Below are 24,908 nucleotides of genomic sequence, written 5' to 3'. Positions count from 1 at the left end.
GGCTGTCGATATTAAAAGCTGACGCACAAGAAACCCAATTCCATCGTTTTATTTGTAACCCTCTCCCCCATACGAAAGTTCTTATGCGAAATCAATTTTGTATTATAATGCTGTTTCTGACAAACCTACACGCACCTCTCCGATCCGCACGCCCATGAAAAATACCGGAAGTGCTCATTAATTAATAAACCTCCACTTTACGCGTTTCACTTTTTAAGACACGAAACATTTTAATGTATTTCGCACGTAGAAAAATGTTTCACGTACATGTTTCACGTTGAAAAAGCATACAAGTTTTTATTTCACATTTCTGTCTATTTGGTGGTCATTCTGTCCTCGATTAACGTGAAGGTAGTATTGCGTTCTCGCTGCAAAAACGCACTTCGGAAAACAATAGAAAATCCTTATACGATTTTGACGCACACAAAACGTTATGAGCGTTTACCCCCTCCCCCTAAAGGATAGAATTGCGTTTGTCGTGCGTCAGCTTTTATTATCGACGGCCCCTAAGTTGCCTTTCCTTGTTTAACGACAAAAGATCATAGTGAATATAATGAGTTTTCCGCGCTACCTCTTCACACACGGCTATGAATAGTCCAAGCCCCAATGTTCAGAGGTACAGTCCAATTGATTGTATTATAAATACGATCATGGACATCTTTCTGTGATTAATATTTTTTTAGTCTGCTGATTACTTTCACTGATGATGCAGTGTAAATTCGACGCTGTTTACAAGTGGCTTTAGTAGAACCGGTTGACATGTCCCACGGAAGCATCATCATGAGGGTTGATATTTTTAACATACTCAGCAATCTTCACATGTGACCAGTGTCTTCCTTTGCTCATATAGCCTCGGATGGCGATTCACAGATTTCAGAATAAAAAGTTCAATCGAGAAAGGGCCTCATCATGGTAGTCAAAGATGAGCCCCTCATTAATGAATCCTCAGCGTAATTGATAAGGAGCAAACACTTTTTGAATTCCCTCAAAAACACAGTCGACCGCAATTGGAAGTAACTTTACATGTTTAATGGCTATTTATTAACAAAACACTTTTCCAACGCGTTTCAAAAAACACCTTGAATGATAATCATAAAGAAAACTGTAACTATATTACCATGTCCTGTCCATGGCATTTTAAATCGTCTAGCTGAACTACGTGACCTAAAACAATTACACAATAATGATTTGTTTACATTGCCCATGAATATGAATAACAATATTAACTACTCACAGTATTGTAGACATTGTAGCTTTACAGCTTAAATATAAATCTTGATTTTTACAAATATTATGATCAATTACAAAATAAAATGGAATACTTGTGGGTCAATTTTAAACAATTTTATCCAAAAAGATCTTTGAGTTTGCAATTTTTTTACAGCGCACGTGATAGTGCTGGCGTATTGCACTATTCACTGAAGTCGCATAAGTCGCTGTTCAGTGAACACAACATTTGTGCAATACAAGTTCTTGGGCCTGTCTTTTGCGTACAACATTATCGCAAATTTTGACGGTTTTCTTGGGTTTGTTGATAATACAATTGCAATAACAGACTCAGCCCTGATCATCAACGTATATATGGGCGCGGGGGAGAGGATGGCCAAATTAACCGGCTAGGCAAGCCTCGCCTGTTTCCTTAGTTAATATGTTTGTCGTTCCATTCTCTGCGCTTCATTGGCCAGGTGCCGTCCCGCATTTGTACTTAATGATTACAATTAAAGAGTATAAGAACAATCTAGAATTTCTATTGATAAGCTAATTACTTTTCTTAAAATATCTTCACTTGTAGTGAAAATTACGTTCTAAACAGTTCTAAACATGACTGATTCAACCCAAGATCACAAAGGAGAATGATCTACACTACACTACACTACGAACAGTATAATCCATACTAGGGAAAAGTAAAAGTATTGTTGAAGCAAGTATTTGATATTGAAAAAAATTATTACAATCTACAAGAAGATCATACGCTAGCTGTGGCCAGATGTGAGGCTGAGTCCTTTGAAAGCAAGTTTATTTTGAATTTGTCACATCACAGCGTTTTATCAGTGAAATTGTGTTTTTGAATCTTCAATTCAATGTCATTACGACTGCTTGTCAAACTTCATTATAAAGGCAATCAGGCTTGTCTATAATACCCCTATTTAACAAGTCATCTAAGCGAATGAGGCAAGGGTTTAATTAATTATGACGTGATTAAAGCTTAGGACACACTATTAATTCCTACGATGTCTGGTAATGAGCGTAGTCAAAACAAAAAAGGATCTGACCAATAATCACAAGAGAGTGTACTTCTATCTTGTATTGTATACTTTAACTATTATTGTTTATACCAAAAAACTATAACTTCTTTACTATGATCGTTTCAGTTCTTTTAATTCTCCAAAAAAGTAAGTCGTTGCTTGTAGACAATATAAAATTTTGAATGCTGATCTGCACTATATACTGTCTCATGATACTTTACCACTTCATTACGAGTACAATGTGGGATTCAACTGTTTGTGAAAAAAGCCTGACCAACAAAACGTTAAGCACAATATTACGTCAACTTGTATCTTAATATTCATTACGTGGGCTTTTAACACTATAAATTCTACATACGATCGTAAATGTCAGTCTCTTAATGTAACTATGTCTGCAGGTTTAATCTCTCTACTGCCATCCTCATCACTTCCGTACGTTTAATTTTCCCCGTATCAGTGACTGGAAAACTCTCAAAAAACAAAATATATTTAGGAATGAGGAATTCATCCAAATGCTCCTTCATGACTTCAAGAATTTCCTCTTCGGTGCACTCTGTTTCAGGTTTTAAGACCAGACATAAACCTATCTCGTTAACCACTTTTTGGTCAGGAATAGCTACTGCCTGGCAAAGCTTCACCTTACTATGACCAAAAAGATAGCGCTCTATTTCAGAAGGATATATGTTTTTGGCATTTTTTATGATGCAGTCGTCTTTCCTTCCCAGCACTCGAATTCTTCCATCGTCAAGCATGATTCCAGCATCCCCTGTCTTCACCCACCCCGATTCTGTTTTCACGGCCTTTGTTTGCTCTTCCTCACCAAAGTAGCACTGGAAAACATATGGACTTCGTACACAGACTTCGCCCTCAGTGTTGACCGGTACTATGCGGAAGTTTTCGTCAACTATCTTAACTTCGCAGTGCGGGATTGGTCGCCCCACTATCCATGTCTTCCCATCAATTGATTCGTCTTTAAGATGCAATGTGGTTGCATTCGTTTCAGTTGACCCATAGCCAACGGTTATATTTTGAATATGAAACTTTCTTAATTTTGCTAGAGTATCTGGTGGAAAAGTATTTCCTCCAAGGCAAGCTTCTTTCAGTGATGAAAGGTCGATACCTTCGCCCTTTGTGTATGCTATCTCAAACGCAAGAAGAGGGAAAAGTGTCATAGACGTACATCGTTCTAGTCTTATGACGCTTAGAATGGTATCGACGTCTTGTGACTCGGTTAGAACAAGCCTATCTCCAGCTACAATCATTGGAGCAAGGGTGTACTCTAATGCAATGGAGTACCATGTCACGGACCCCAAATGACAACCACGGTCGTCGTCATTATATGATGTTCTATAGTCAGATACGGTTAAGACACATTCAGAAATGGAGTGGTGAGAGTGCACAATGGCTTTTGGACGTCCAGTACTGCCTGAGCTGAAGAAGATGACACAAGGATTGTCAAGTTGAAGTTCATTTTCAACCCCGACCTCTTTCAAATTGTCCGATGACATGCTGAGGATACTGTCAAGGGACAGGCACGCCCCTCTTGTCACTGCAGAATCAATATTGATGAAGAACCGAACACTTGGAAGAGGTTCTCTGCAGTATGGTACACCTACAGATTGAACTCCTGGAAGTAATTCTCGGATGTTGGCTAAACCATCGCTATCAATGACCAACATATCACAGCCGACTTTGTTTATTTGATATACTAGCTGATCGGCTTTTGAGAAGGTAAGAAGGCGGACAGCGATAAGACCTGCCTTCATGGCTCCTAAATAGGCCACGATGTACTCGTATCGTCTGCCAACAAGTATTCCTAGCTTTTCGCCTTTTTTCACACCGAGTTTCATTAGCCCTTCAGCAAATCTATCCACGTGAAGCCTCAGTTCCTCGAATGATAAACGTTTGACGTCACCATCCTTTGGATAGTAAGTTATTGCTTCTCTCTTTGGATAAGCATCGCTGGTTAAATCAAACAGTTGACCAATAGTCTTACCGCAGAGTCGCCGTTGACTCAGTTTGTGGTAATAACTCTGAGTCAGTTTTGAAGTCGCAAGAAGATGAGCTGCCATTGTTTCTTGACCTCTACAGTTGCCTTGAATTCACACGTGCTGTAAAATAATTGAAGAAAAACAAAGAGAATTTATAAATAGCGTATATGTATGACCTCTGCATATTTGTTGTCAATGAACATTGTCCTTAATCCGTTTCTTAAAGTGATGAAATGAAGATCACTAGAGAACAATTTTCTGTTCTTAATTTTGTGTTGATTTCAGATTTCAGATTTGTTTAACATCATTGCACATGCGTAGAAAAGAATTTTCCAGAAATGTATGGCCACGTTCCTTGTTCGTAATTTTGCAAGAGTGAGATTTCGCGTCACGTTTCAAACAAAGTATTAACAATGCAGAAGAAAAACATCAGTTAACAAAGTACTAATGTGCCGGAAAACAAAGGCCAAAAAGGTAACGCTTGTCGGCAATTTTAAATTTGACTTTCAAACAAACCAACTTGATCGAGAAATCAACTTGAAGACCAACCATCAGATTATTTACTTCCTTAGCAGCAACACTGCAGTCAACTATGCAGTTAGGTAGAATCCCTATCAGACATTGGCTGGTTTTGCATGGCCTACTTGTGGCTGACCGCCCTTTTTCACTTTACTCGTTTATTTATGTGACAATGTTTTATTATGGGCTCCAACACCTCTGAGCCAACAAGACCCCAACAAGTTATATACCAGTATATCATAAGGGGTAGGCTAAACCATGCCTCATGTGGAAACACTTCCTAAATTTTAATTAGAAAGTTGCTGATGTTGAAAAAGACCCACTGTGCCGTATACATAGGTTGTGTCGGTATGACGGTCTTTACGTTATATAAGTATATATAAGGTTGGTGATAAGCCAGTGCCATGTCTCCTAGCTTGTCCCTCAGACAAATAGTGAGACAGACTAGAAACGGTTATTGTTCAACGTGTGAAGGGGCTGCTTAATTCCCTTGATGTACGTCTCGCCTATGGAAACTCTCGACTCTGCTTTCCGAAGAGTGCCGAACATGCACTCTTCGATAGTTTCCGGATTTTCACCAATTTTTAAGCGAAAGTAAGTTCGGAAAAGTTCGTGTTGCTGTTGTCGTTTAGTGCTGAGCGAAATTGGCGTGCTTGCGAAAACTATAAAAGTTTTGAGCTTTGGGGAGCTGAGTTTTACCATGTTAAAAATTCGACTCATGTTTTTATGAATATAAGTGTGTTTGAAAGAAATTCGAAAGTCTTTTATCGATACCATCAGATTTTACTCAATGGTTTAAGATCAGTTATATCATCTTCTACAAGTTCGTCATGGAAGGAAGTGTTTATGAAACTGCCGGCGTGTTATGTTTTGATTGGCGTGAGGCAGTGTTTCTGCCCTGAGAGCCGACAAAGTAAGCATGGTTGCTACGCGACCGGCAGCACTATGTCATCTCGTCCTACTTTTCTCATAATCAATTATCAACCACGAACGAAATCTCCAAAACGTCTAACACCTGTGAAGCTCATTTTAATATGAAAAGGCCATAGGTTATCGAGACAACCATGACATCAAACAGCATGCCGCGTTGTTAGTCTGTCTATGTTGTTGTCTGTGCCTGTCCTTATCGTTTGTCTTACTTTATTCACAATATATTAAAAACCTGCCCCATTCACATCTGTTCGTAACATTTATGGTAAACAAGCCCAAAATAGACCTTTCCATATTGTAAGTACGACAGAAAATACCTGTACCTTCTTGATATCATAGTGTCGTAGAATCACCTGTATTAAACAGAATGTTTTTGCTCACTAAAACAGGGCTTTTTGACGGGATATTTTCAAAAACGAACTGTTCATATCTGTTTGCAAACAGCTTGAATCTCCCCCTGTAGTCTTCCAATTTAATAAAACCCTAGCCTGCCCTTGAGTTTGCCGGCCCACCCGTAACATAATTATGGAAGACTCTCTTGTCTTTAAGAGTAAATTCCCTAGAAAAAATTGGGTTGAAGAAATGCAGACCAGAAACCTGAAGTGTATAGTTGAAGGAGCACCTGTCGATTTTTCCAGCGAGGCATGAGTAGGCATAATTGGTACATTTTTCTCAGTAGTTTATCCCTGTCACATTTGACAAAAATTAATACACTACTAAACACATTTTGCAGTTACACGTACAAAGGACCAGAAAATGCACAATAGTTGTGAATGTTCTTCACCAAAACAAATAAAATCTTTAAGAATAGTACCAAGATCAAATTCGGAGTCTAGCTCGTATTGATTGAGGTGTTAAAATAAAAAAAAGCTATGATGTGGTCGTATCTGATTGATTTAACATGATTTTGTCTGCACCGAGTAGCACTTGTCTAACCGTTTATTGCAAATCGACTGTATTCGTTCATTCCTCGTGATATCGTTGACGTTGCATCCACACAATGGTATTTTGTGATGATTTTGATGTAGGTACGACGCGCTAACTTACACTGAGATGTTTCTGCCTGAAAACACACGCCACCGGCAGCACGACGCCATCGACTTGTCGTCTTGTCAAAACCAAAGACAAGGAGAAACAATATGGTCAATATCTCAAGGATAGGCAATTTTGCAATTTTATTTCTTAAATTTGTAAAAACTGTCGATTTCTTCATTATTATTTGATGTATCTATCGCCATATACCATACATACCGAGTATGTGTGTTGTATACAACTGTTGGACTGCCAGCCATTGTTAACTTTTATCTTTTTTGTTTGCGCGTCAGGTACTTTACAAATCTACGCGTGCCGCATTGTCTGGAAAGTAAAATCCGAATCAACATTTAACTCGGAATAAAACCAATGGCGAGTGATACACCTCAGGTGGGAGGGGTGATGTCCAACCATGTCCACTATCATGCCGGCAAATTGCATGTGAATGAATTATTTAATAGCCGTATAATATTTTCTCTTTATAATGTGTATTGTAGGATATCTGATTCAGAAGTATCATGGCCATAGGTGTACATATAGGGTATCTGACACGGAAGTAATTTGGCAAAAGGTCATCCTAAGAAGCTTAGTACAGGATGTGGCTACCGAGTGAAAAAAAATACAGTGGAGAGGTGAATATGCCAAAGTGTGCTATTTAAATGAAGAAATTTTGACTTGTTTAAGATTGATGAAAAAGATGGTGACCCTCACATCCATTAAAAACACCATACATATGTGGGACTGAGGAGACCGTCTTGAGAAAGAGCCAAGCCAAGCCAAGATACACATCAGTAAGACCAACCATAGTATTCACACAGTGTTCACAGGATGAAAAATGTCGTGTTTGACACCTGTGAAGATTATTTTAATATGAAAAGGCCATAGTTTATCGAGACAACTATTAATCAAACGGCGCGCCGCATTGCTAGCCTGTCTTTCTATTTGTCCATGATTAAAGTGATAAACGGCATCCCCCATTCGATTCTTTGGAATAGGTAAAGCTTTATAGCGACTTGAAATTTCGTTTGACATGTCTTTTGTGTTTCTATGTCTGGATTTATCGCGTTGCCTTTCTGTAAAACTGTTATGAAAGCACGGCATTGATCACGACAGATCGGTATGTCCACGCAAGCGTCGAGGCGTGTATGTATGAACGGCATTTATAGTGTAGGAAAATTCCGCTTGATGACGTACAATAGGGGTGATATGGATCTCCCTTTTGTGCTCGTGTAAGTCACACAGATGGCGATCCGGGCCAGTCCATGTGATAATATGTGAAAAAGAACCACAGTGCCGTAAAATAAATTGTGTCAAGTGTGACAGGCTTTAAGTTCTATTGACTTATGTATAAGGTTTCTGATAAGCACACGCCATTTCTCAGAGCTTGTCCTTGTCGTTTGCCTAACGTTATCAACAACATACTAAAATCCTGCCCCATTCAACTCTGTTAGTAGAATGTTTGGCAAAACAAGCCCAGAATAGACTTGTACAAATTGTAAATACGACGGAAAATACATTTCTTGATACCATAGTGTCGTCAGAGAATGAAATACGGCTAGTTTTCAATCGGGTTCAAACCCACAACATATGGCATCAGTCGCCTAGCGGAGAGGCCACAGAGAGAACCGCTCGGCTAAATCGCCACTCCCAAAAAGAGTTGTTCAACAGCCGGCTAAGTTGTTACATTTTTCTGACTGAGACCACTCCACACGTTGTAGAGTTCGTGAAGCACTCACGCACGCATGCTCACTATCACACATCGCACATACAAACTTTATCGAAGCGAAGCAACGAATACATCGCTTTAACTGGGCGAACGATAACCTCGGGGACAATTCTGTCCACCAGCAGAGCTACCAACCCAGGGTAGAAAATACGGCTAGTTTTCAAACTTAAGGAGAATCGCCTATCTACGCAGAAACGCGATTGGAACTAATTTGGGAGGATTGGATGTTCGTATTTTTCAATGTTTTCAAAAGTGTGTTAGGTGCTGTATAGCTGATTCATGCAATATTACAAGTTAGTCATGAAAACAAGTGTTTAATGTAAAAAGAGAAGCAGATAAGCTTATATTTGCAGATTAAATCGACATTACTTCACCATCCAATAATCCGAAAGTAGTTCCAATCGTGTTCAGAATAGTTTTGCTCACAAAAACAAGGCTTTTTGACAGGATATTTTCGTCAACGAAGTGTCCCCCTTCTGTTAGGAAAGGCTTGAATCTCCCTCCGTAGCGTAGTCTTCCAATTTAAGGTAAACCTAGCCTCCCCTACAGTTTGCCGGCCCACATCTATCATAAAATAGTCCAAAATGGTCTGTTTTTTTCTCTTTTATGCAAATTTGAAGTAGTTCAGACCAAGTACTTGAACTATATATTTGCAGGAGCACCTGACGATATTTTCCAGCGAAGCATTATTATATATCATAGGATAATCATGTCAAATTTGACAAAGTTATTAAATCGCAGAATACAATGTGCAGTAACACGGACAAAGACCAAAAATGCAGTACTTGCTAGTAGCTTTCGATTCTGCCTAACAACTCTAAAAACTTCAAGTTGAAATCTACTTCCGCTTTAGGTTCAAAACCGCAACATGTACGTGTTTGTGTATTCTTCACCCAAACATATAAACGAGCTGGTAAAACATGTACACTAGAGAGTAATCATTGACCGTCAAGTACGTCGAGTCAACAGTGAAGTCAACGGTCAAACTAGTGTTACAGAGGTCATTCACTTTGACGTCAATTCTTTATAAAGTTCCATGATCGGGTCTCAGATTTGTGAACGATGTGCGATAGCGATATGGACTGTGAAAAATCAAACAAGTAAATAATTGTTTTGTGTTTATGGTGCTCACCATTGATATAAACATGGGCCACAAATACATCACTACAAGGGAGGGACACCAATGATGAGATGATATTGTATGTAATAACCACTGTGCAGATTGTACATAGGAGTTGTCTCGACGAACTCAAGCACTAAGGAGAAGTGACAACACCTGGTAGTATGTAACATCCATGCGTAACAAATAGACCTTGTTTACTTTGAAGACTTGAGCCTCTATTCTGTGTCTGTATCACGACGACCTGTCGTTAGCTATTCCCCGGAGGGAAGCAGTAACTGTACTACCTGTGCAACGATTTTCGATGGGACAAAATAGGGAACTCAAGTATCTGCAAAGGCATCCTCTAAGCATGGGCCGTGCTAAGAGGAATGTTGCTGTTCCAAGAAACTGTAAACCCCGATTGTCATAGTGTCCACGGTCTACGCAGATCACATACAATAGTTCACTTGACGATACCAGTTTTCTGTAAAGATGTTTCAAGTAAACTTGTTTCTCTGTTCGAAGGTACCATAGTTGTGTACAAGCCGAGTATCAGAAAAACCAATATTAAATCAGAGGTATCATATAATATATGCATTTATTCACTTTTATTATTTCAAGGTCTGCATCATCGGCGTTATTTAACACAGAGAATCATTATTAACTCATTTGCTTAATTTAAAGATAAGCTGCAGTCTTACTTTTATAAAATAACAAAGTTACATCCTTTCACAATTTTGGTGTCAAATTGTTATTGACAACGATGTCCAATGAAACAGGAAATGGCCAACTGGTACTGTCTTTTTTCTGTGACATAATATTTGAATTCTTTACGACGATTTCAATTTAACATTAAACAATTCAGAAATTGTTTGTTTTGCAGGCTTGAACACTGCGTGAGGGTTAAGGGAAAACGGTTTGTAGGTTTTTAAATGTCGTTTGGGTCTTCCAAGTGCCCATTACTCAATCTGAAGAATCATTAATGTTTCCTCGTTCCTGCAAGGAAAAGAGCTAAGTCGCGTTCATTACTTTAAATCAACACCATCCGCTAACATTTTGCTGCATATTTGCCTGCACCTGAATTTGTATTCTGATGCAAAATCTTTTTCAAACTCAAAATGTTCGACAAATTTGGGATACTTAATACCAAGCATCCGTGCTGTTTTACTATTCATCTATCATCTTTAACCACTTATCCATCATATAAGTGCATTCAGAACGAGAGTATCATTCTTTCAGTAACAATGATGCAGTCACCTTCCATTTCATTTTGCATACATTCAATCGTACACGCTGACATGGCGCTCCTGTCCCTACATTGTATGTTATGATGTAATCAACGTCTTATGATGACACTGAAGCAGCAATGGTTCTCCGTTGATAGCTTCCAATGATATAAAAACAAGGTCACTACATGACCTTGTATGACCTTACATCGTTTGCTAGTATGAGTATCCATTCCGAATGTAGACTGTAACTCATCTAAGAAGAAAATATATACTGTCTTGCTCAAGTAGGAAGGTGAGGATAAAAAACATAAAACCATCCAAAACACCAGGACACATGGCAAGGGACACGTCATCAGAATACCTGTTGCACATGCGCATAGTAGGCAATTATAGGAAACACTCCAGTGTCCACTTTTTGCAGTGACGCGAGAAAGGGTTAAACGTACCCTGTCATTTTTCATGAAAAAGATAATATTGCGATATAAAACACATACTCAACTTACATTATGTGTGCCTGACGTACATGGTTCCCCTGTAAATTGTCTTTAGTGACAAATTCTGCATGCCAAACATTGCAGATAAAGATTCAGGAAACCAACGCCCAGTACAACTTCAATTTCAGAATTCTTTTATTAAACACATAAACCTGCCAGTACAACGTATTCCTTCGAGCAACCGATGTCTTAGATTTTCGGTCTACGTAAACACCGCTCAAAGGCTGCTCCTAATTAGGCATTATTTCTAGATCAGCGTCAGTAATCTAGCATTGTTACTGAGTGAGCTTCACCAGACTGTAGTCATTCAATGTTTCTGCACAATCTGAGCTGAATTGAGTGTCAATAACATAAACATGCAAATTCAAGATTACAGTTGTCTTTGGAACATCATAAGATTTTGATCAGACATTTGTTTCAAATGTCTTACATAATGTTAAAAGTCCATTCTTGGCCTCTTATGTCCCGTTTTTATAGACATGACCTTGACTCAACACAAGAAAATAGGACATGATCTTGACTCAGCACCAGAAAATACGACATTGCCTTGATTCAGCACCTGAAAGTACTCACCCAAATATGTCACGTTTCTTCGTTTTACGATGAGAAGCAAAACACAACTTTGCAAGATCTAGAGTGTTTCAACATTGCCTCTTGACAAATCGGCCGTAAATAACCAGAACTCAAAGGTTAAGATGATAACCTTGTTTGCGTGTTTTCAAAGTAACCAATAGCTTTGGATTTTTAGTCTACGTAGATTCAACACAACGGCGGCGCTCGTCAAAACGTGTTTTTAACTTAGCGTCAGAGGTGTAGACCTGTTTCAGAGTGATGGTCGCTAGGTACAAGCCATTCCACGTCTCTGCACAGTCTGTCTTGTTTTGAGTAACAATAACTATGAAACGCATCTATAACAGAAGTACCAAGATCATTCTCGGAGTCTAGTTCGTATAGATTGGGGATACTCAAATAGTAGAAAACAACTGTGTTCTGTCCATATCCGATTACTTGAACACATTTTCTGCTGCATCGCGTAGTGCTTGTCTAAGCCCAATATTGCAAATAGACTGTATCCGTTTATTCCTAGAGATAATTTTGGGTTGCATCAACACAATAATTGTATTTTGTAATGTTTTTTTTACTATATGTACGGCGAGCTCTCGCATTCTGAGCTGTTTCCGAAAGTTTTACGACCCCGACTAGTTTATAATGTTATGCCTACCGATCACGCACCTTCAGTAAGCATTGCGTAATGCTGCATATTAGCAATAAATTACCTGAGAAAGATTTGTATTGCATTTTATTGTGATAGTTACTACGTTACTGATATGCATACGACAATCTTCAGAAAATTCTGGATATCTCTTTTGAAACCAGTTAAGTCACTCCTTTTTTTCTGAATCAGCGTTGGCTGTAAAAACCACTATAATAATCACCGATTAAATTCGATTTTTTCATGGATTGGACAGAAATTACAAGGGGCAAAGGTCGGGGGGATTTTTTTGGTTGGGGTGGGGGAAGGGAGTTGGTCGCTATTTTTTGCGCAAAACATGTTTGAAGGACCATGAAATTTCGCTCATGCTTTTTTGGGAGGGTCGCCTTTTTTGTGCAGCCACTAGCAGCGAAGATGTGGCCAATATAGTTCTTCGTCCATAAATATTAAATCATAATAATTAAGGGAGTCGATTGGCAAACTATTAACAATTTTCCTAAAAAACAAGCTTGTCTGTACTTTTATATATTTTGATAGTTTATGTAAATGCGCTTTGGTTGAAGAGGGAGGTTAAAGCTCCATAATCTGTATCTTTTGGCTATTTTTCAGAACTTTTGTTTTGTGGTTCAGCATTGAATCCCTAAAATATACCTTAATGCCAAGTATTTAGCATATTAACACAACCTATATGAGTATAATCTCCTTTGTCATTGTCATTGTTGAAAATTGTATTCAAGTCCGGACTAGAATTCATTTGTAAACAATAAACAATGATCACTACACACAAACAAGACGTGCCGACAAAAGGAATACTCGAAATAAACAACAGGTAGTAAATATGCATGCAACAAATATTGATCTGATAAATATTTAATTGTGAAGTTAATTAAGGGTTCATTTGCATACTTAATGAACTTTGTAATTAGGTATATAGCTCTGAAATTACGGCACCCAATTCGATGAAACCTACTAGAGATATTGATCTAATAAATATATATAATTCTACTGAGAAGCATTTGGCAGTGTCAAGTAGCTTTGTAGTTCGAAATATTCTTTCTTCGAGTAACTTTAATGGAGAGTTGTATGTAGTTTACCTTTCGTAGCTTTTTGTTGCCTGTGCGTCACTGATAAATGAAAATATAAACTACCCGGGCCGATGTTTGAGGTACATTAATCAGATGTAATGTACTCACGGTTGTGGAGAAGTCTTTACAAACGACTAACTATTACACAATATGTAGGGGTTATTACACGAAGTTTGGGCGATACCGCGTCGTGTTCAAGTGATGTATCCCTATTTTGACTTCGTGTAATAACCCCTTTATCATACATGCATGCTTTGTTTATGGCTGTTTTCCTATGTACGTCCCAAAATTAGCGACGAAATCATCTGAAATCGACCTTGCTTGGTCCTCGCTTTACTCATAAAAAGTTGATTGCTGAGGAGTGATGACACCAGTATCACTTCTTGATATTATTCCGCTATTGGGCCATTCCACTTCAAGGGAGGGTTTATGGCACACCTTTAAAGCAAGCAATTTAAACATTAAGATGTCGACACAGGTTTTCACAATTTAAAGAAGATTTATTTCGAGTTTAAAATGGCGATGGATGTAAAAATAGGCTGGAGTGTGTAAAATGAGTGTGTTTTCGTGTTTTGAAACTTAACTAACCTCATCCCTTCGCCAAAGTTATATATCCCGCCAAAAATGGGTCAAAATACTAGCGCCGTGCCAGCATTCGATTTCAAACTCGATTGAATACGAAAAGCTGAGAGCAAAGAGCAAGCAGCTCTATGCACAGCGGATTTAATTGCCGTACCAGTCACTTTATCTTCAAGAATTATACATGTCTTCAGACGTCAGATATGCCAAATGTAAGATCTTAGAAATGAATTTGTGAGCGGATTAGGGAAAATGTGAAGTGAGTACACTGTAAGCTGTTGCGTCGTAACTCATTCATGATTTTGTTGTTGTACGGATGAAACATTTCAAAGACATTTACATCGTCTGCTCGTATATTTTCGTTACTGGCTTGCCTACATGGAACAGAACTTCTTTTACAACCTCAACGAAAATTTGACTCTCCCCAGTATCTTATATTGTATTCGAAAGCCGCACCGGACAGGATCATGACCTCTGAATCTCACTGACAGGTACAAAATCGGAAATATAATATCTGCACTTTGTCCGTCGCCAGCGAGTAATTTCAGTGCGGTTGGATTTTTGTGGCTCATTTATAGCTGTAAACGATGAAATTCACCACCCTGTTACTTAAACTCGTCAAAAGGAAACTTGCGTGTGGGACCGGCCGTGAACGATTATAGATTTCGGCAACACATACAATTTTTCAAAGCGTTCGTTTATATGTTTTTGTCACAACCGTACTTGTACCTAAGTGCAATGCCCATGAACTGAATACAAACAACAAAATTTTGACCATAATGACAATGACGTTTCGGAGTGTCACAAGTCTTATTCGCTAAGCTGTTTAACATGTTTATGAACATAGCAACGAAGGTCACGCATACCAGCGCAGGCCGCGCTTACGCGTAGCTGTAAGTAGTTCGGTTACAGTGAATATATAATTCGTATTTTAACATGTTAAAATAGGGTTTCATGTCAGTACCCTACAAACAATAGCAGAATGGCAATACAGGCATAGCATGTATGATAAAACCGGCTACCTGACGGTTGCTTTAAAAAGAGGACGAGTGCATAGCTAAAATGATCATTTTTGGAATGAATTGATAAGAGGTCGGTCGTCAGCTTTTTTGCCAGTTTATGGTGCGTTCTTTGCGATGATCTTCGTCATTTTAATCAGGACAGACTCTTCGCCGCGTCTCGTTATAAGCATGCTACTTTGTCTGACAGGTTAAAATAAAGAATCAATAATATCGCTCATTAAAGAAGTACATGTGAAATAAAAAATATGTTAAAAACTTCTTTCAACAAAGCCATCGATTGTTTTCGATATAGCTATCAATTGTCGTCTACTAATCAAACGTGAGGATATTTTACGATCATAAACGTTGCTATTCTACAGTTTATTGGTCATAAACATCTGAAATCGATAATCTTGAAACAACAGAAGCAACTTAATGCTTATTCGAGGTTCGATTTGTTGTGGAGTTACCAAATCTTTGGAAACATATTACCCTTGACTTTATTTGAAAAAGAATTGAGTCAGTGGTCTCTTTAATTCACATCAGCCACTAGCATTTTACTGACTGTTTTGTTTGTTTGCTCTCTAATAATTTTTGTGGTGCTTTTTTCACGAGTAATATTCGATAGTTTCGGTTGTCAATCATAAGAATTCTTGTGATTTTCCTTGCTTAGTTAAGAAATGGATTCATTATGCAATACAAGGAATAATTCTCTCCAAAACTTGTCAACCTACTTCACATGACATACACACGATCGCAGACATCTGTAGTACCTCTCCCTTCAATGTATTGACGTTATCAACAACGGAACGAAGTCCTACTCCCAGAAGAGCAATAACGACAGCTGCACAGCACAATGTGCTTGAGTGCGTCTAGCTGAATGATTTTGTACACATTTAAACATGCGAAAAAATTCCAAAGATAAGTTAAATCGTTTGTAATGTTGCCAGAATCGGATTGCCCATTCGTCTTTGAAACAAGACACTGTATTGCAAAATACAATATACCATACACTCATATACCATACACTCATACTGACTCATCTGAGACGGGCAGAATATATTAGTACTCGTGGTTGAAACTCTCACATTTACCGATCATTTTCAATACCACCTGACAACTTTACAAACTTGATCTACGAAATAAACTTCATGACAAGACCTTCGGTTGTTGACTTCACTTTCTGAGATTATAAGCTACATCACAGTGTTAGATCACTTCACTTCTTCAGGATCAAGAGTAGACCTTTTTGAATGTCATCCCCATCAAACCCTGTCTTCCCATAATTTTCTTATGTTGACAGTCCTTTAAAGATCATCCCTTCATTTTTGTGACATGACACCAACTTGGCGCCTAATCCTCAGCCTGGAAAGTTGCTTTTCCTTGTATAACAACAAGAAGAAAATTATGAACATGAAGAGCAGTTTCCGTGCTACTTCTTCACTTCTACGACTATGAATAGTCCAAGCTCAACTGTTCAGAGATACAGTCCAATTGATGTGTCATAAATACGATAATGGACATCTCTAAAGAGATTTTGTGTAATTAAATTTTTGTATAGTCTACTGATTACGCCAACTGATGATGCAGTGTAAATACGACGCTGTTTACAAATGGCTTTAGTTAAACCGGTTGACATGTCCCACGGAAGCATCATCATGAGGGTTAAAATTTTAACATACTCAGCAATCTTCACATGTAACCAGTGTCTTCCTTTGCTCATTTAGCCTCGGATGGCGATTCACACATTTCAGAATAAAAAGTTCAATCGAGAAAGGGCCTCATCATGGTAGTCAAAGATAAGCCCCTCTTTAAATGAATCCTCAGCGTAATTGATACGGAGCAAACACTTTTTGATTTCCCTCAAAAACACAGTCGACCGCGATTGGAAGTAACTTCACATGTTTAATGGCTATATATTAACTATACACTTTTCCAACGCAGTCCATGAATAAAACTGTTACAGTATATTACCATGTCCTGTCCATCGCAATTTAAATCGTCCAGCTGAACTACGTGACCTCACACAGATACACAGTAAATATGAATAATGTTATTAACTACTCACAGTATTGTAAACATTTGTACATAAATTATAATCAATCACTAAATAAAATGGAGCACTTTTGGGTCAAGTTTAGACATTTTTTTTTCCTAAAAGATCTTAGGATTTGCAAACTTTTTGCATAATTGCATAATTCACTGGAGTCGCATACGTCGCTTGTCAGTGAATAGAGCATGTGTGCAATACAAGTTCTGCGGTCTGTCTTCCGCGTACGACATTATCGCAAATTCTGACAGTTTTCTTGGGCTCGTTGATGATATAATGACAATAACAGACTCCGCCCTGATCAATAACGTTTACAAAGGGCACGGGGGAGAGAATAGCCAAATTAACCAGCTAGGCAAGCCTCGCCTGTTTCTTTTATTAAATTATATGTTTCTCTTTTCATTCCTTACGTTTAATTTGCCAGCAACCGTCCCGTATTTAAACTTGTAGTGAACATGACCTTCTAGAAAGTTTTAACATGAATAATTAAACTCACGATCACAAAAAAGAATGGTCTACACTGCACTACCAACAGTATAATCCCTACTAGGGAAAATGAAAACTCTTGTCGAAGCAAGTAATTGATATTAGAATAGATGATCACCCTCTTTAGGAAGATAATACGCTAGCTATGGCCAGATGTGACGGCTCTATCCTTTGAAAGCGAGGTTAGTTTGAAATTTGTCACAATCACAGTGATTTATAGGTGAAATTGTATTTTTGAGCCTGCAAGTCAATGTCATATTGACTGCTTGTCAAACTACATTATGAAGACAATCAGGCGTGTCTATAATACCTCTATTTAACAAGACATCTAAACGAGAGAGGCAATGGTTTAAATAACTCATTCTGTTTTTGCCCTGACGTGATTAAAGCTTAGGACACACAATTAATTCGCTCGATGTGTGATAATGGGTGTGATCGAAACAAAAAAAGGATCATTACCCACAATCACAAGAGAGTGTGCTTATATCTTGGATTTTATACTGCAACTATCATTGTTTTTGCAAAAAAAAACTATGCCTTCTTTACTATGTCTATTTCAGTTCTTTTAAATCTCCAAAGGGTAAGTCCTTGCTAGTAGACGATATAAAATTTTGAATTCTGATCTACACTATATACTGTATCATAATATTTCAACACTTATTACGACTAAAATTGAGTATTCAATTAATCGTTTGTAAAGAAAGTCTGAACAACAAAAAGTTAAGCACAATATTACGTCAATTTGTATCTTAATAATTATTACGTGGGCTTTTAAGCTATAAATTCTACATAGGACCGTAAATACCAGTCTCTTAATGTAACTATTTCTTCAGATTTAATCTCTCTACTGCCATTCTCATCACTTCTGTACGTTTAATTTTCCCCGTATCAGTGACTGGAAAACTCTCAAAAAACAAAATATATTTAGGAATGAGGAATTCATCCAAATGCTTCTTCATGACGTCAAGAATTTCTTCTTCGTTGCACTCTGTTTCAGGTTTTAAGACCAGACATAAACCTATTTCGTTAATCACTTTTTCGTCAGGAATGGCTACTGCCTGGCAATATTTCACCTTACTATGACCGAAAAGATAGCACTCTATTTCAGAAGGATAGACATTTCTGGTATTTTTTATGATGCAGTCGTCTTTCCTTCCCAGTACTCGAATTCTTCCATCGTCAAGCATGATTCCAACATCTCCAGTCTTCACCCACCCCGACTCTGTCTTCACTGCCTTTGTCCGCTCTTCCTCGCCGAAGTAGCACTGGAAAACATATGGACTTCGTACACAGACTTCGCCCTCAGTGTCTACCGGTACTGTGCGGAAGTTATCGTCAACGATCTTAACTTCGCAGTGCGGAATTGGTCGCCCAACTATCCATGTCTTCTCATCAATTGGTTCGCCTTTCAGATGGGAAGTGGCTGCATTCGTTTCAGTTGCTCCATAGCCAATGGTAATATTTTGAATGTGAAACTTTCTTAATTTCGCTAGAGTATCTAGTGGAAAAACATTTCCACCAACGCCAACTTCTTTCAGTGATGACAGGTCGATACCTTCGCCCTTTGTGTATGCTATCTCAAACGCATGAAGAGGGTAAAGTATCATAGACGTACATCGTTCTAGTCTTATGACGCTGAGAATAGTATCGATGTCTTGTGACTCGGTTAGAAGAAACCTATCTCCAGCTACGATCATAGGAGCCACGTTGTACTCTAAAGCAACAGCGTACGTCACGGAACACAGATGACAACCATGTTCATCGTCATTATATGATGTTTTGTAATCAGACATGGTTAAGACATATTCAGAAATGGAGCGGTGGGAGTGCACAATAGCTTTTGGACGTCCAGTACTGCCAGAGCTGAAGAAGATGACACAAGGATCGTCAAGTTGAAGTTCATTTTCAAACCCGATCTCTTTCAAATGGTCCGGTGACATGCTGAGCATACTTTTGAGGGACAGACAGGCCCCTCGTGTCTCTGCAGAATCAATATTGATGAAAAAACGAACACTTGGAAGCGGCTTTCTGCAGCATGGCACACGTTCACATTCAACTTCTGGAAGTAATTCCCGGATGTTGGCTAAACCATCGCTATCAATGACCAAGATATCACAGCCGACTTTGTTTATTTGATATTTTAACTGATCGGCTTTTGAGAAGGTAAGAAGGCGGACAGCAACAAGGCCTGCCTTCATAACACCTAAATAGGCCACGATGTACTCGTATCGTCTGCCAACTAGTATTCCTAGCTTTTCGCCTTTTTGCACACCGAGTTTCATAAGCCCTTCGGCAAATCTATCCACGCGGAGCCTCAGTTCCTCGAATGATAAACGTTTGACGTCACCATCCTTTGGATAGTAAGTTATTGCTTCTCTTTTTGGATACGCATCGCTGGTTAAATCAAGCAATTGGCCAATGGTCTTGCCGCAGAATCGTCGTTGACTTGGCGTATGGTAGTAACTTTGAGTCAGTTTTGAAGTCGCAAGAAGATGAGCTGCCATTGTTTCTTGACCTCTACGGTGGCTTGAAATTCACACGTGCTGTAAAATAATTAAAGAAAAACAGCGGGTCATTATAAATAGCGTATAGACCTTAACTCTGCATTTTTGTGTCGCTAATTTTTTAACCAATCAATTCGTTGTTAGCTAATTGGGCAAAGGCCCCTAAAACGTACAAATAAAGGGCTTGCTCTGCTCACAGATAGCAAAGTCAAAATCATGTAAAGCTATTTTATGCGTTAAAAGTTCTTTATGAAAAACTATGATCAGGGTATTGTTTCTCTGCCCTTACTCTTCAGGTAAGATTATTGTAGATTTTTCGTGCACTGAATAGGCTGCTTTGACATTTTCACAAGAAATTAAATATTATAACTTCATTTAAACATGTATTTAATATCAGTTTGGATTGTAGGCGTCATGATTAGCGGATAAATAATTCCATCCCACCTTTTTCGAAATTACATCATTGGTTGTGTTCAGTGGTTTTTCAAAGGAATAGTAAAACTTGTTTCCGTTTCTCAAAGTGATAAAGTTAAGATCTGAAGAGAACGAGTTTCTGTTTGTACTTGCGTATTGATTTTATATTTTACATTTGTACAACATTACACCCGCAGAAAATTTTCCAGAAATGTATGGTTACGTACATTGTTAGCAACATATGGTTGATAACATGCGCACAGAAAGTGTTTATAGGAAAACACGCCAGGGTCCACTTTTTGCAGTGTTGTAAGAAAGGGTTTCAATTACTTTGTTAATTTTATAAAAGATATTATATTGTGAAATAAAACACGCGCTTAACTACTTTAAGTGGGCGTGACATACACGGTGCCCCAGAAAATTGTCTCTAGTGAACACTATTTTTGAATTCTGACTGCCAAACATTGAAGAACATGATTCAGGAAACAAACACCTAATGCAACTTCAATTTTCGAGTTTCTTTAGCAAACGCATAAACATGCAAGTTCTAAAGTATAACCTGAAGCAACCGACAAGGCTTTGATTTTCACTCTATGGTAACACCCCGCAAACACTGCTTCTGATCAAATGTGATTTCCAGCTAAGCGTCAGTAATCTAGCAATTTGTTTTTGGTTTTTGTTTTTGGGGGTTTTTTTTCTAAAATTCAATAATGATGGTTCATTACTGGATTAGATGTTTTCGTGGTATCCCTTTTTCTGTTGTTGTAGAATTATTTCCTTTGTATTATTTTATTTGCTTTCTTGACGAGGGCTCTGATGTCAATTACAATTCATTCGTAATTCAGATTACCCTCTATAAGTCAATAATAATAATAATAAAAATAATAATAATAATAATATAATAATAATAATAATAATAAATGTTATAAAAATAGCTGTGTTCAATGTAATTTTCAAACATACTGTGTGTACCGTGTGTACAATAAATTGAAACACCTCTCAGTTGCACCATTACACACATAATTTTTTTAATTGTTGACGTCTGTGCGAGAGGGCGGCCCCCTATCTTGCTCTCCTCCATTAGGCTGTTCAAACAGTTCTACTTCGTAAAAATACCAAAGTCAAAACATCTCATACATTGCACCAGACTGCACAATTGCAGACATCAATTTCTCAATATTTTCTATGCAAGATAGGACACAGCCCCCTCTGATGCTGTCCCCTGCAGTCTGTCGCGTTTCCTCCCCTGTACGTTCAAAGTCTGCCCAGTCACACATCCTAGTGAAAACCCTGTCATGATACTCATCCAAATTAATCGAAACTATATGATTGGGTACTGTTTATAGCGTGAGCTTTTATATCAGTATTTTGTTGTCTCTTTGAATTTCATTTTGTTTGTTTCACCTCTTTCAACCATCATGAGACAACCGATGATAATCTAGCAGGTTACAACTCAAAGGTCTTTAATCTTGCTGGATATTTTGTAAATTTTACAAATACATGTGTAGATATTTAATATTTTAAATGGGGGTCAGTCAATTTTCTGAGTAAGAGAAGGGGATAGTTAAATTCATCGTGGTTTGCAGGGGGGTTACTCCGATTCCCAATGGCAGTAAATAATGACGGCTCCCTAAGCGGATCATTTGTTCTTAAACAATGATGCGGTTGCCTTCCATTTCATGTTGCGTACATTCAATCATACAAGCTAACATCGAGCTCCTGCCTCACATGTACCGTGCATGGAATGATGTTATCAAAACAATACGAAGTCTATCTAACTGGTTATATTCACACTAAAGCAGTAATGCTTCTCTGTTGATATATTCCAATGACATAAAATCTAGGTCACTACATGACCCTTGTATGACCTAACACCATATGCTAGTATGAGTATGTTTGTATTATTTGAAATCTTTGCAGCTGTCTTCTTTCAGAGTATGAATAAAACCAATTCAATAAGCAAAATGCATTGTCTCTCCTACCATACGAAAACGGATAAAAAACTTAGTAACATACTATCCTAAACACAAGGACATATGGTGATGGAACATGTCATCAAAATGCCTGCTGCACATGCGCACAGTAAGTGTTTATTGGAAACGTTGCCAGGGTCCACTTTTTACATTGTTGCGACAAAGGATGTAAAAACCAGTTACAAAAGATATAATATTGTGAAATAAAAACCACATACTGATCTTACTTTTAGTTTGCCTGACACCCATGGTGCCCCAGAAAATTGTCTGTAGTGAAAACTATTTTAAATTCTTCATACCTAACATTGAAGAATATAATTCAGGAAACCAACGCCGAATGCAACTTCAATTTCGGATTTTTCTTCAGCAAACGCATAAACATACAAGTACAGATGAATAACCTGCAGCATCTGACCGATAAGTCTTTGATTTTCAGTCTACGTAAACACCACCCAAACGCTTCTTCTATTAGACATGATTTCTAGGTCAGCGTCAGTAATCTAGCATTGTTACTGAGTGAGCTTCACCAGACTGTAGTCATTCCATGTTTCTGCACTATCTGAGTTGATTTGTGTACCAATGACATAACATAGTTGTCTGTGGAACCTCATAGAATTTAAATCAAACCCGTGTTATACACAAGAACACCATTCTTTCTAAAAACAATGATACAGTCGTCTTCCATTTCATGTTGTATATATTCGATCATACAGGCTGACATCGAGCTCCTGCCCCTACATGTACCGTGAATGGCATGATGGTATCGACAACCGTTCGAAGTCTAACAATCGAACGGGCTATGCTGACACTAAAGCTGTAAAGTTTCTCCGCTGAGTGCTTCCAATGACATAATAAGAAGGTCTCTACATGACCCTTGTATGACCTTACATCGTTTGCTAGTATGAGTATGTCAGTTTGATTTGAACACTTTGCAACAGTCTCATTTCAGCATATGGAATAAAACCCATCTAAGAAGAACAAATACAGTCTTTCCTACCACAGGGTAAAGGATAAAAACATAGTAACATACCATCCAAAACAGCAGGATATATGGCCAAGAACAAGTCATCAATATGCCTGTTGCACATGCGCACAGTAAGTGTTTATAGGAAAACACGCCAGGGTACACTGTTTGCCGTGTTGAGACAAAGGGTTAAACTTACCCTTGTATATTTTATTAGAGATATTATATTGCGAAATAAAATCCACACTGAACTACTTTAATTTTGCCCGACATACGTGGTGCCTAAAAATTGTCTCTAGTTTATACTATTTGGAATTCTTCCTGCTACACATCGAAGAACATGATTCAGTGAAGCAACGCCAAGTCCAACTTCAATTTCGGAGTTTCTTTAGCAAACGCAAAGAAACGCAAGTACAAAGGCATAACCTCAAGCAATCGATAAGTCTTTGATTTTCAGTCCACGTAAACACCACGCAAACGTTATTGCTGATTAGACATGATTTCTAGCCTAGCGTTAGTAGTCTAGAATTGTTGTAGAGTGAGGGTCAGCAGACTGTATACAAGCTGAGTTAATTTGAGTATCAGTATCGTAAACACGCAAGTACATGGTTACAGTATTAGTTGTCTGTAGAACCTCATAAGATTTCGATCAAACCTGAAGCTGTACCATGTATGTTTCACGTGTCCTACCTATGGCTGAAAGCCCATTTTTGGCCTCTAATCTTTTATTCCTTGCGACATGACCTTGACTCAGCACCTGAGAAATACTTACCAATTATGTGACTATTCTTCTTCAAACGAGCAGAAGCAAAACATTCTCGGCAAAATTTAGAGCTTTTCCAACATTTGATCTCGACAAATCAGTCATACATAACCAAATTGTTTTAGGTTAAGAGACAGCCTTGTTTGCTTATGTTCAAAGTAACCAATAGCTTTCGATATTCAGTCTGCATAGGCTCAAAACAATGGCGGCGCCTAACAAAACATTTTTAGCTCAGTGTCAGAGGTGTAGACCTAATTCAGAGTAAGGGTCGCCAGGCACAAGCCATTCCATCCACGTTTCTGCTTAGTCATAGGTTGATTTGATAACTATGGAACGCATCTATAAGAAAAGTACAAAGATAAAACTTGGCGTCTAGTTCGTATAGATTGAGTATGTTAAGATTAAAAACTGTGATATGGTCGTATTTGATTAATTTAACATGATTTGGTCTACAACGAGAAGCACTTGTCTAAACCCATTATTGCAAATCTACTGTGTTCGTTTATTCCTTGTGACATCGTTGACGTTGCATCCACACGGTGAGCATTTCATGATGCAGCATATTTGTAATGGATGACCTAGTTACTGTACATGTGTTATTTATATC

The 24,908-nt window shown here is 38.1% G+C and overlaps 2 protein-coding genes across 3 annotated transcripts in view; both read right to left on the bottom strand.

The window, feature by feature from the left end:
* Window positions 1-1,014: 1,014 nt before the first annotated feature.
* Window positions 1,015-24,908, bottom strand: part of LOC139129676 (medium-chain acyl-CoA ligase ACSF2, mitochondrial-like) — a 69,947-nt gene continuing 46,053 nt past the window's right edge. The window contains exons 1-2 of one of the 2 annotated variants that reach the window (XM_070695349.1): window positions 11,843-11,975; window positions 1,015-4,357 (exon numbers count right to left, since the gene is read on the bottom strand). In XM_070695349.1, coding sequence (XP_070551450.1) covers window positions 2,633-4,318 — 1,686 coding nt within the window. In that variant the 5' untranslated portion in view covers window positions 4,319-4,357; window positions 11,843-11,975 and the 3' untranslated portion in view covers window positions 1,015-2,632. Of the gene's footprint in view, window positions 4,358-11,842; window positions 11,976-24,908 lie in introns of those variants that run through there. The other variant, XM_070695348.1, reaches the window with a different exon arrangement.
* On the bottom strand, window positions 17,952-23,664 carry LOC139129675 (medium-chain acyl-CoA ligase ACSF2, mitochondrial-like). The gene is made up of 2 exons (XM_070695347.1): window positions 23,605-23,664; window positions 17,952-20,226 (listed from the first exon to the last, which is right to left on the bottom strand). The coding sequence occupies exon 2, from the start codon at window positions 20,185-20,187 to the stop codon at window positions 18,505-18,507; it is 1,683 nt and encodes a 560-aa protein (XP_070551448.1). The 5' UTR covers window positions 20,188-20,226; window positions 23,605-23,664; the 3' UTR covers window positions 17,952-18,504.

Source organism: Ptychodera flava, chromosome 3 (genome assembly GCF_041260155.1).
Source record: "Ptychodera flava strain L36383 chromosome 3, AS_Pfla_20210202, whole genome shotgun sequence".
NCBI lineage: Eukaryota > Metazoa > Hemichordata > Enteropneusta > Ptychoderidae > Ptychodera > Ptychodera flava.
Note: the sequence above shows the minus strand (reverse complement) of the source record. Positions and strands in the feature narration are given on the sequence as shown.

Bases quoted from the DNA above. Each gene is read 5' to 3' on its own strand.
- LOC139129675 (XM_070695347.1), bottom strand. From the start codon at position 20,187: ATGGCAGCTCATCTTCTTGCGACTTCAAAACTGACTCAAAGTTACTAC.